At 45.2% G+C, this 13,262-nt stretch overlaps 1 protein-coding gene across 1 annotated transcript in view; it reads right to left on the bottom strand.

The window, feature by feature from the left end:
* Positions 1–2,301: 2,301 nt before the first annotated feature.
* Positions 2,302–13,262, bottom strand: part of RPS6KA6 (ribosomal protein S6 kinase A6) — a 64,809-nt gene continuing 53,848 nt past the window's right edge. The window contains exons 14-22 of the mRNA XM_075836619.1: positions 10,038–10,162; positions 9,828–9,953; positions 9,516–9,605; positions 9,260–9,424; positions 8,597–8,758; positions 7,762–7,838; positions 7,361–7,478; positions 5,813–5,953; positions 2,302–2,805 (exon numbers count right to left, since the gene is read on the bottom strand). Of these exons, the coding sequence (XP_075692734.1) occupies positions 2,680–2,805; positions 5,813–5,953; positions 7,361–7,478; positions 7,762–7,838; positions 8,597–8,758; positions 9,260–9,424; positions 9,516–9,605; positions 9,828–9,953; positions 10,038–10,162 (1,130 nt within the window). The 3' untranslated portion in view covers positions 2,302–2,679. The remainder of the gene's footprint in view (positions 2,806–5,812; positions 5,954–7,360; positions 7,479–7,761; positions 7,839–8,596; positions 8,759–9,259; positions 9,425–9,515; positions 9,606–9,827; positions 9,954–10,037; positions 10,163–13,262) is intronic.

The raw sequence follows: 13,262 nt of genomic DNA, 5'->3' as shown, positions 1-13,262 counted from the left end.
CACCGTTCATTTCTATGGGACTTTCCTTGACCCCCCCCAGACGTTTTACCATCATGGGTGGTGTTCCCCTTTAAGGCTTCCTTCATACAGCGAACACATTTGGCAGGAGGTATTCCACATCGCCCTCCCCCGCGCTTCATTTATAATTTTGGTTTTTAAGAGAAAAGATTCTAAAAAATAGAAACTGAACAGACTTTGTAAAATCATTTCATGGTACCGTGAAAATAAAACAGAACACAAAATATATACAAGCCCAACCCGAGATAAATTAATGCAACGCACGGCAAAACCACGGCAACGTCTCCTGCAGAGCACCAGGTCAAGATGGCGGCAGCCCAGTCCCTGCCAGCAGCCCAGTCCCTGCCAGCAGCCCAGTCCCTGCCAGCAGTGCAGGTCCATACAGCGAGGTCTTATATAAAGCACTTGTACTCGTGACCGGCAGCGATCATCACTACCGGGCATTCTGGGGGAAATGGAGCGAGATCCGAACGACTACAGCAACAAGGTGAACACAGCGATAGTGCACAGAATCAGTCATCCTCCCCGTGACCTCCCCCCGCTATGGTCAGGGAGGCGCGGAGGATCGTGGGTTGTGAATACTCAATGGTGGAGACCACGCCTACAGAAGCGCTAAATCCCCTGAACACTGCTGAGACTATGCTCACCTCTGATCACCATTATACAGGTCACATATCATCTACATACATAGCGGAGTCACTGGGGGGTGACGGTCCTCATGCTTGCTGATAGTTTCCGTTAAGAACCAGCAGAATAGTGAGTGCATCTCTGGAGTATAATACAGGGTATAACTCAGGACCAGTACAGGATAAGTAATGTAATGTATGTACACAGTGACTCCACCAGCAGAATAGTGAGTGCAGCTCTGGAGTATAATACAGGATGTAACTCAGGATCAGTACAGGATAAGTAATGTATGTACAGTGACTCCACCAGCAGAATAGTGAGTGCAGCTCTGGGGTATAATACAGGATGTAACTCAGGACCAGTACAGGATAAGTAATGTAATGTATGTACACAGTGACTCCACCAGCAGAATAGTGAGTGCAGCTCTGGGGTATAATACAGGATGTAACTCAGGATCAGTACAGGATAAGTAATGTATGTACACAGTGACTCCACCAGCAGAATAGTGAGTGCAGCTCTGGAGTATAATACAGGATATAACTCAGGATCAGTACAGGATAAGTAATGTAATGTATGTACACAGTGACGGCACCAGCAGATTAGTGAGTGCAGCTCTGGAGTATAATACAGGATGTAACTCAGGATCAGTACAGGATAAGTAATGTAATGTATGTACACAGTGACTCCTCCAGCAGAATAGTGAGTGCAGCTCTGGAGTATAATACAGGATGTAACTCAGGATCAGTACAGGATAAGTAATGTATGTACACAGCGACTCCACCAGCAGAATAGTGAGTGCAGCTCTGGAGTATAATGCAAGATATAACTCAGGATCAGTACAGGATAAGTAATGTAATGTATGTACACAGTGACTCCACCAGCACAATAGTGAGTGCAGCTCTGGGGTATAATACAGGATGTAACTCAGGATCAGTACAGGATAAGTAATGTATGTACACAGTGACTCCACCAGCAGAATAGTGAGTGCAGCTCTGGAGTATAATACAGGATGTAACTCAGGATCAGTACAGGATAAGTAATGTAATGTATGTACACAGTGACTCCACCAGCAGAATAGTGAGTGCAGCTCTGGAGTAGAATACAGGATATAACTCAGGATCAGTACAGGATAAGTAATGTATGTACACAGTGACTCCACCAGCAGAATAGTGAGTGCAGCTCTGGAGTAGAATACAGGATGTAACTCAGGATCAGTACAGGATAAGTAATGTAATGTATGTACACAGTGACTCCACCAGCAGAATAGTGAGTGCAGCTCTGGAGTATAATACAGGATATAACTCAGGATCAGTACAGGATAAGTAAAGTAATGTATGTACACAGTGACTCCACCAGCAGAATAGTGAGTGCAGCTCTGGAGTATAATACAGGATATAACTCAGGATAAGTAATGTAATGTATGTACACAGTGACTCCACCAGCAGAATAGTGAGTGCAGCTCTGGAGTATAATACAGGATATGTAATGTAATGTATGTACACAGTGACTCCACCAGCAGAATAGTGAGTGCAGCTCTGGAGTATAATACAGGATATGTAATGTAATGTATGTACACAGTGACCACCAGCAGAATAGTGAGTGCAGCTCTGGAGTATAATACAGGATATAACTCAGGATCAGTACAGGATAAGTAATGTATGTACACAGTGACTCCACCAGCAGAATAGTGAGTGCAGCTCTGGAGAATAAAATGTATAATGGGGTTCAGAGGTGGACAGACACTATTATAACCAGATAAATGGGTGACCCCTCGCTCTTCTATATACATAGTCCTAGGAGGAGCGGTCCTGGGATAAACATGGACGCAGAATATACAGCATCTTGATGAACGGGAACTAAAGTGTAGTCAGCAGGTGAGAAGTTTTCGGTGCGGCCCGATGTCGTACCCTGATAATGAGGAGGAACGGAGACAAAGTAATAATATAAAGCACAGTATGAACCTCCCCAGGAGACCTGTACAGAATATTCAAGTATTTGAGATCCTCGTTACTTCCTCCCCGTTTTCAGCTCGTTCTACAAGTCCGTCGATGTTCGCTTTTTCATGCTTCGCCTCTGGGCCAGATTCGAGGCTGCGACGGGCTCCAGGACCGGCTGAAACGTCTTGTTATTCAGCGCGGAGTACGTTGCGGCCATGGCTCCCTGAAATGGGAAAGCAGGAGGTTACAGCGAGGTGCGGGGGCTGTGCTCGTCTGCAGAAACCCCCTGTGTGTGGAAAATAATGCCTCAAAATCAACTGGTCCCGGTGTGTCGGGTTGTGGGACAGCTGGGTGACATATGTCCAGCATTATAGACCCCACAGTAGGGGCCACAGCTTTCCTACAGTCCTGAATGATTATCCTGCCTACACATGCAGCAACACATCCTACTTTACTGTACAGCTTCATAAATAAGCAATATTTGCCATTCAGGACTTCTGGAAAAGTTGGGTGACTGTCCCAGTGGCAGAACGGAGGACGCAAGGACTTTATATTTTCTGCTGGGGAATTAGTTTTATTCTTGAGAGAAATGAATGTAAATTTGTCTAATGATTCCTTTTTAGAATACTTATAACGGAGACCTGCATTGGGCACAGAAGCCGATATATGAGAAACCATCACGATCACTACCAATCCCATCGCTACTTTTATAGGTGAGACGGTAAAATCTAAGGGACTTCTCACTCGTGTATAAATATCGCATGGACAGGGAGTGCGCTAAAACACCTCTTGGGGTTAAAGAAAAATGGGAGAGAGATATTGGTGCTATAGAGGAGGGGGCAATGGCAGGAGATGGGGGGAGTGCACCCCTAGACTGTCTATGAGTGGGGCACATGGGTCGTCACATCTGTATCGTCTACACCGGGTATATAAAACGCCTCAGTTCTTATTACTGAGGGATGATCCTGGTTCATAATGCGGGTCTCTTACATATGAGGCGGTCAGGCCCACATCTGGAGGGAGGTGGTGGAGATAGTTAATGGGGTGTATTCTGCTAACCTTAGGCTCTGTTCACACGCATTGTCAAAAACGTCTCGAGATACGGAGCTTCAAAAAAAAAAAAAACAGCTCCTGATTTTCAGACGTTTTTTTCGCTGCGTTTTTCACGTCCGTTTTTGGAGCTTTTTTTTACTAGAGTCAATGGAAAACGGCTCTAAAAATGTACCAAGAAGTGAACGGCACTTCTTTTTTCACTGCCATTTTTTAAACGTGAAAAAACGTCACGAAAAACGCTCCGTTGGAAGAGAACGATGATGATATGACTGCTGGGTGGTGTATACTGCTTGATGATATGACTGCTGGGTGGGGGTATACTGCTTGATGATATGACTGCTGGGTGGGGGTATACTGCTTGATGATATGACTGCTGGGTGGGGTATACTGCTTGATGATATGACTGCTGGGTGGGGTGTATTGTTTGATGATATGACTGCTGGGTGAGTATACTGCTTGATTATATGACTGCTGGGTGGGGTGTACTGCTTGATGATATGACTGCTGGGTGGTGTGTACTGCTTGATGATATGACTGCTGGGTGGTGTGTACTGCTTGATGATATGACTGCTGGGTGGTGTATACTGCTTGATGATATGACTGCTGGGTGAGTATACTGCTTGATTATATGACTGCTGGGTGGGGTGTACTGCTTGATGATATGACTGCTGGGTGGTGTGTACTGCTTGATGATATGACTGCTGGGTGGTGTGTACTGCTTGATGATATGACTGCTGGGTGGTGTATACTGCTTGATGATATGACTGCTGGGTGGGGGTATACTGCTTGATGATATGACTGCTGGGTGGGGGTATACTGCTTGATGATATGACTGCTGGGTGGGGTATACTGCTTGATGATATGACTGCTGGGTGGGGTGTATTGTTTGATGATATGACTGCTGGGTGAGTATACTGCTTGATTATATGACTGCTGGGTGGGGTGTACTGCTTGATGATATGACTGCTGGGTGGTGTGTACTGCTTGATGATATGACTGCTGGGTGGGGTGTATTGTTTGATGATATGACTGCTGGGTGGGGGTATACTGCTTGATGATATGACTGCTGGGTGGGGGTATACTGCTTGATGATATGACTGCTTGATGATATGACTGCTTGATGATATGACTGCTGGGTGGAGTATACTGCTTGATGATATGACTGCTTGATGAGATGACTGCTGGGGGGGTATACTGCTTGATGATATGACTGCTGGGAGGGTATACTGCTTGATGATATGACTGCTGGGTGGAGTATACTGCTTGATGATATGACTGTTGGGTGGGGTATACTGCTTGATGATATGACTGTTGGGTGGGGTATACTGCTTGATGATATGACTGCTGGGTAGTGTATACTGCTTGATGATATGACTGCTGGGGGTATACTGCTTGATGATATGACTGCTGGGTAGTGTATACTGCTTGATGATATGACTGCTGGGTGGGGTATACTGCTTGATGATATGACTGCTGGGTGGTGTATATTGCTTGATGATATGACTGCTGGGTGGGGTATACGGCTTGATGATATGACTGCTGGGTGGGGTATACTGCTTGATGATATGACTGCTGGGTGGGGTATACTGCTTGATGATATGACTGCTGGGTGGGGTATACTGCTTGATGATATGACTGCTGGGTGGGGTATACTGCTTGATGATATGACTGCTGGGTGGGGTATACTGCTTGATGATATGACTGCTGGGTGGGGTATATTGCTTGATGATATGACTGCTGGGTGGTGTATACTGCTTGATGATATGACTGCTGGGTGGGGTATATTGCTTGATGATATGACTGCTGGGTGGGGTATACTGCTTGATGATATGACTGCTGGGTGGGGTATACTGCTTGATGATATGACTGCTGGGTGGGGTATATTGCTTGATGATATGACTGCTGGGTGGTGTATACTGCTTGATGATATGACTGACATTCTTGTGGATTGGGTGGATTCTCTCCCAGGTGTAGGAGGCTGGAGGGGACGAGGTGTGGATGGGGGGGGGGGGTGTTATCTGTTAATATGTATTTCTTTTGCATTGTGAAAAAAAACTTGAAAACTTTTGTGTTCTAATAAAAAGTTACTTGATTTAAAAAAAATAAAAAAATAAAATGATTCTAAATGAACAGGTAAGAAGTATCTGCTTGGGTAGTAACTCAGTGGCAGCTGCTACCTTGACAAGGTGGGGCGTGTCCTGTCTGTTGAGCTGGTAATGGGGGAGCTGGTCTCGGCAGGCGATCCAGGAATGCTTTAACACCTTCTCTGCTGTATAACGCTGATGAGGATCGACGTGGAGCATGTGCGACAGCAGCTCCTGAGATCAGGAAAAAAGGCAAGAAATTATAATTCACAAGTCAGGAAATGCTACATGACCGCTACTATCCTAGATACACATATATACATATATATATATACACTATGTGGCCAAAAGTATGTGTTATTATTATCCGCAATATCTGCCCGGTCACCTGTAAGTGTTATTATTATCTACTAGTTCTGCCCTGGTCACCTGTAAGTGTTATTATTATCTACTAGATCTGCCCCAGTCACCTGTAAGTGTTATTATCTGCTAGTTCTGCCCTGGTCACCTGTAAGTGTTATTATTATCTACTAGATCTGCCCCAGTCACCTGTAAGTGTTATTATCTGCTAGATCTGCCCCGGTCACCTGTAAGTGTTATTATTATCTACTAGTTCTGCCCTGGTCACCTGTAAGTGTTAATATTATCTACTAGATCTGCCCCAGTCACCTGTAAGGGTTATTATTGTGAAGTGGAAGTGTCTAGGAATAACAGCTTAACCATGAAGTGGTACACCGGAAAATTCACACAGAGCGGGATCTCCGAGTGCTGAAGTGCATAATAATGTGTATCCCCTATAATTGCCAATCCTCTATTGTATAACACACTACAGAGATCCACCTCTGAAAATGACATCAGCACAAGAACTGTTCAGAAAAGCTTCACGGCATGGCCTTCCATGGCGGCTGAACACAAGCCGAAGATGAACATGCACAATGCCAAGCGGCGGCTGGACGTGAGTAAAGCACATCGTTACTGGACTCTGGAGCAGAAGGTTCTCTGGAGTGATGAATCAAGGATTACTATCTGGCAGGCTGCTGGAGGAATCTCGGTTTGGCGTGTCAGGAGAACGTTACCTACCGGAATTCATAGTGACTACTGTAAGACGTGGTGGGGGAGGGGTAATAGTCTGAGGATGTTATTTGACCCCTTATTTGTAGTGAAGGGTTAATGATGCAGAATACAAAAATATTCTACACAATTGTAGCTTCCAACTTTATGGTAATCGTTTCTGTTTTTCTGTTCCAGCATGACTGCGCCCCAGTGCAAGCACCATAAAGACCTGGAGTGAGACGTTTGTTGTGGAGGAACTCGAGTGGCTGTAGAGCGCCTGAACCTCAACCCAAAACACCGTGGGATGAATTAGAATCGTGATTGTGAGCCAGCCCTTCTGCTCCAACATAGGCAGCAGACCTCACAAATGTCCGCAAACTCCAACAGACACCCCCAAAAGCTTGTGTAATGCCTTCCCAGAAGAGTGGGGGTTGTTATAGCCACAAAAGGCGCCCAAACTCCATATTAATGACCATAATTCTGGAATAAGATCATATAGGAGAGATGTCAGGGGTCCACATACTTTTGGCCATCTATAGGGTATATCCTAATATACACACATACCCAAAGGAAGGGGGGGGCTCTTACTTTTGCAGCATCAGAAACTGTGTCCCAATTCCCTCCGCTCAGTGAGAAATTGCCACTTCCTATTCGCAGTAATATTTCTTCAGGAGTGTCATTAGGACCATTGGCAAAAGGCGTGTACCTGTAACCACGGAGGAGAATGAGACGTGTAAATATGAGACTGACCCGTCATACAACATGACAGAGCCTCCTGCTGCTGGAGCCCCCAGGTTATAAACATTGGATGAAATATTCAGCGGCACTGCGCCCTCTGGTGGTTATTTTTCTGTATGACAAGAATGTCCTCACTACGTCATTTCTCCTGCAAATATTCTCTGGAAAAAGCTTTATACAAAGCAAAAAACAACCATAAAATGTCCTTCCCTGTAATCGAATATAACCGCGCTGATCCGCGTCATTCTTACCCCGCGAGCATCGTATACAGGAGGACACCAAGACTCCAGATGTCACAGGCTGCGTCGTATCCCTGCCTCATCAGAACCTGCAACACATCGCAGCGTGAGCAACACAACATCTGAACGTACCCCGTCCCCAGCCCTGCGCAAAATAACCACCCCCAGCACCAAAATAACAAGGCTCAATTCACACAGAGTTTTTTGGCGCTGATTGGCACACGGAAACCACGTCGGAATCAGAGCCAAAAAACATCCGAAATCTCCTCCTGTTGATTTCAATGGGAGGCAGAGGAGTTTTTCCCGTGACGGCTTTTAGCCACTCGCGGTAAAAAAATAAGTATTATCCACGAAAATCGCGCCAAGAATTGCAGGAATGTCAAAACCCGCCTCAACATTCATGAAGGAATTCTGGAGGAAGATTTTTTTTCTGCCTGCAAAAAAAAGTGTGTGAACAGGGCCCAAGGCTCCCATACAAAAGGAACTTCACCGTGCAAATCAATATCAATTGTTCTCTGTTATCAGACGTGTCAAGCTGGGGAGAGGCTGACTGTAGCGATGAGTGACAGGAGGTGCAGGAGACGCCCCTCCCCCATGTTCACTACTTTACGTCACACATCTCCAGTACTAAGACCCTTCAGAGACATTTACATCTCGTGAACGGTTTAGAGGTAGTGGCTGCTGCTCTGCCCTCCCCCATGCTTTACACTGCAGCTGATTGTGCAGGAGTCAAACACATTCTATATGTAAGATAAACACTAGTGTAAATACAATCAGTTGCAGCCGGAGGCGGCTCACGTCCCAGCGCTCATCCTGGTTTACATGAAGACTATGCGGTTTTCTATACCTCTGGCGCCACGAAGTTGGCGGTGTAACATGGCGTCAGGAGAAGGCCGTTCTCCCCCCTCAGCTGTTTTGCAAACCCAAAGTCACATATCCTGATGGAGTCGGCGTTACTGGAATCGTCCATGTACAGAATGTTACTGGGTTTTAAGTCCCGGTGAACCACCTGAAAAACGCAAAGAAAACCCCATGAATATTGATCTGAAACATGAGCTGTGGAGATTTACCATTCAGGAATCCTGGAAAGCTGGGTGACCCTTAAGCCTCGCATTCATACATCCCCCATACTGCGACATAAGAAATGTCAATCAGATCAGGAGCTTGGCAATGTTTAGTGATGACCAACACATGCTTTGTGGTTCAGTTCACTGCTTGCGGTCGCTGAATGGAAACAGTTATTGTTTACATTCAGGGACTGAAAATCTGTCCAAACTTCGTCCTGCTCACACAGCTGAGGGATTGTTACAGCTCTGGAGATATGACCTCCCAGACTGCTGAAGTTCAAACCTACAAAATTCTACATTTCCTGCTGGCTCAGATTTTCTATTCCAAGTTCTGGGAAAGTTGTAATGGCAGCTGTGATTGTTTCACCCAGCTTTCCCAGAAACAGATATTACTAAGCAATGTAGACTTTTTGCTTGTATTGTAGCGGCAGCGTGACACGTACTCCTTGGCAGTGCAGGTAGTCCACAGTCTTGGTGATGGTGTACAGGACGGCGCTGGCCTCCCGCTCGGAGAAGAACTTCTGCCGGAGGATGCGATCCAGCAGCTCTCCCCCTTTCATCAGCTCCGTGACCAGGTAAACGTATCGCCCACCGTCGTCGTTGTAGACCTGCCGAATGTCAAAACACAACAGGATGGCGGCAACGCTCAACACGAAGCTTCAAACATGAACCGCTCAGACGGCGACGCTCAGCACTTACGTCTTTCAGGGTGATGATGTTCGGATGTTGCCCGTAACGCATCAGGATCTCGATCTCTTCTGATGGATCCCGCTTACTCTTATCTATGATCTGAAAGAAACATGAAAAAGACTAATAGGAGACGAAACGAGCAAAAATGATGGAAGAAACGCCACAACAAACAGGTCGGGAACGAATACAATATTTTTATTCACTGACAGAAAGCAGAGATCTTGAAAATAGGATAGAGGAGCTCCTGCAGTGCTCTCCAAGATGACGCCGTATATAACTTCTATATATAATTATATACTGTACATAATATCTCCCCTGTACCTTGACAGCAAACTCCATATTTGTGGCCCTATGAATACACCGTTTGCAGATGGAGTAGGAGCCGACCCCGATGTCTTCCTTCAGGTCATAGATATCTGTGAACTGTGCGCGGCTTCCATGGAACTGCTATTAAAGAGGAATAAATAAAAGATGAGTGAAGCCGCCGCTGCTCTAGTGACTGAGGACCCGCCTCGTCCCCTCCCCCGTTACCTGTACGAGGGGCAGGATGTTCGTAACAGAAGAAATCTTATGCTCGTCGATGGAAGAAGGAGCCACAAAGCTGAAACCTTTAAAGAGCTGGTGAGCGTTGGCGCTGGGCGGGATCCCCGGAGAATCTGCAGGACGAGACGGAGACGTTAGAGGCGGAGTTTATGTAGGAGTAGAAAACAGATATCATAGACCCCTCCCCCATATCCAGTGTCTGTCGCCGAGCCGACCAGTGCTGATCAGAAAGATCGCCTCCTGCTGATCATGTATAGTCTTATGATTGGTCAGAAATGATCACATACAACGTCCTGTGTATATCTCCTGTTTGACAAGAATAGCGGGAAGTCTCCGGCTCCGGACCGCCATCTATCAGCCATAGAGAAGCACAAGAAGCGTCCGCCCTGGAGCACGTGGTTCATGCGACTTCCAGTGTCTGAGGCCCCGGCGGATCAGCTCATCCGTGGAAGGAATTACAGGGTCGATGTGATCATCGTGTGTGCGGCAGTAAGTGCGCCCATACAAGCAGATGTGTGCGCAACATGGCTTTACCGTGAATTGCGGAAGATGTTGGCCACGCGGTTTGTGCAGATGAAATACAATAAAACCACGGAGATGTGCAATGAAACTGCGCGGCACACTAACACCATGTGTACACACACCCCTGCTGGGACCCCCAGCGATCAGCTGTGATCTGTACAGAAACCTGGCAGTAAGGCCTCATGCACACGACCGTAAAAACGCCCGTAATTACGGGCCCATAAACTTCTACTGTCAGGGATCATTACCATGTATATTGTTTGCAAAAATATTATCCTCACACATATATATATCAGTATATTACACAAAGAACTGGAATGTAACAAAATGAGCCATGTATCAGGGACACGCCTATGGAGACACCGCCCCTGGAATGCAAGAGGAGTGTACAGAAGAACTTACAGCTGAGCAGCCAATGGGGCTTAAGCACGTCCCACATCTCTAGGGAGGAGATTGTGATTCTTTTCTATGTTCAAATGAAAAGTTTAGTTCGGACTTCTGACTTGACTGAGGGAGGATCTATACCAACTTGTCTGCCTGGTATATTTTCTCCATGCATGCCCTCAGATTCCAAATTACGGAGGTGGTTATTAGGTGTGAAATAACAGGCAAAGTGAGTTGCAGACTGGGAAATTGTAATATTCCAGCGAGATTTAATAAAATTGCGGACTGGGAGATTGTAATATTTCGGCGAGACCTAGAGAGTTGCAGACTGCGAAATTGTAATATTTCCGGCTAGACCAAGAGAGTTGTAGACAAAAAATTGTTATATAAATTACGTGTATAATATAGACGGTTAGAATGGATGATTTACGGTCCATATTCAAATCATCAGGATCACCCGTACCCGGACGATCCTATTCGTATTATTTGGTGAAGCGAATGGAAGTTAGGAATAAGAAAGGCATTGTATTATGTTATGTATTAGAAACCACAGGACCGGCCGCCGCCCTGTAATGGCGTCCATCCCTCATGTTGAGTGTGTCCTCATTGTGGGCAGCAAAACCCCCCTCACAGCTGAGCAATGTACTTCCTGTGGGAGAGGCTCCCCCCCCACCCCTGATGAGGTCACGCCAGGCCCAAATCAGTATGAAATGATAGCCTTGTTAATGTTGTCATTTCCCTGACAGTAACATATGCTGCAGTGTTTTTTATTCTATTCTAGATTCCGTCCCAGGGGTGCAGGACGCTGTGCACTGGTGAAAAGACACGTCATCATAATATAGAGATGGTGGCCGACAGATTGGACTGTTACAGATTATTTGTTTGATGTTTTGAACGTAGATAATTCCTACACAATAGCGTGATGAATGATTGCAGATACGTACGTTGCTTTGCCTGCATTGAAATTGTTAAGATTGTGAGACTAGAAGCTGTGAGGAGTGAGTGTGTGACCCCCTCCTGTAGAATGCGATGGTGTGGGGGGAGGGGGGCTGTGTGCAATGTGAAGCAGACTGGTATACAGGGCGTGGACTGATTAGACAAGTGATTACAATATTGCACTGATTTTAGATCTATATTGTATGCTCTTATTTTTAACACCAGTAATGTCTAAAAACAAAAATTCTTAGTGTTTTGTGTATGGGGTTAAAATCAGTTTCTTTTTTCTGTGTACAAGAATGTTTCTCATCTTTGCGCATGCGCTGTTGTTGATAAAAGTTACGCTGCATATTTATGTGTTATGATGTGATAAGATTTAATGTGTTTTGATGTTAATTCAAATGTATTAAACTACAGATATTGTGAGACACGGGGTCTTGAAAATGTATGTGCCCCCACTGTTCCCTATTTTTATATACAGTTTATTGGTTTGCAGTAATTAACATTACCAGATATAATATTTTCCGTTTTATTGAATAACTAATTACAATTTTTTTGTTTTCACACATGAGGCACGTGCTATAGTGCTGCCTAAATGTTATTTTGGAACATGTGAGATGTTTTACAGGTAAATGGTTGCAGGTCATTTTAAAGATAAAATGTATTTTTGTCAGGAGAAAGTCATTTTTGTTCCAGGCTGTTGTGTATTACAGGGGGTTAAACTAGCGCCCCCCAGATAGAGTGCCCGACCTTATTATGTTGAGAAGTAGTGTTGGACCCTGCTACATTACTTTCGCAGAGTCCACAAAGGGGGGAATGGTGAAGGAACTGATCAGGTACAATTTTGGTTTGTTTTGAATTAATGAATTTGGTTCTAGGAGATCTACAAAATGTGTAAGAAACCCCAATGTGTATGAGAGTAACCTAAATGTTGAGGCTTTTTCTGTATAGATCCTTCCAGAACAGTAAATATGGCACTGGGTATGCTGTGCTGTAGTCTCCACCCAATATGAGGTATTGTGTAAGAGACCATCCCCCTCCAGCAAATTTACACAAGAGGTCGAGGTCACTCACAGATGAGTCTTTACAGATTTAGGAGGGAAGGAACCTGATAAAAGTGGGATTCTCAAAGTGTTCTGGATTATCAGATGAGTGTGGAGAAGTGTGTATAATATTTATTTTAGAGAATGAAGACGCCACCCCTTTGAGATGTTCTATCTATATGTGACATGGGTTTTAATGTAAATTTGTAATGTAGAAATACTTGATCATATACAGTATGTACAAGACAGGATACGAGGCACCAGGTAAATCATCCAGAAACCACTCTCACCTTCTTGTTCATCTCAAGGAGCGGAGCTGGAGGTGCTC

This window comes from Rhinoderma darwinii, chromosome 8, assembly GCF_050947455.1.
Source record: "Rhinoderma darwinii isolate aRhiDar2 chromosome 8, aRhiDar2.hap1, whole genome shotgun sequence".
NCBI lineage: Eukaryota > Metazoa > Chordata > Amphibia > Anura > Rhinodermatidae > Rhinoderma > Rhinoderma darwinii.
This window is presented reverse-complemented; position numbering and strand designations above follow the sequence as displayed.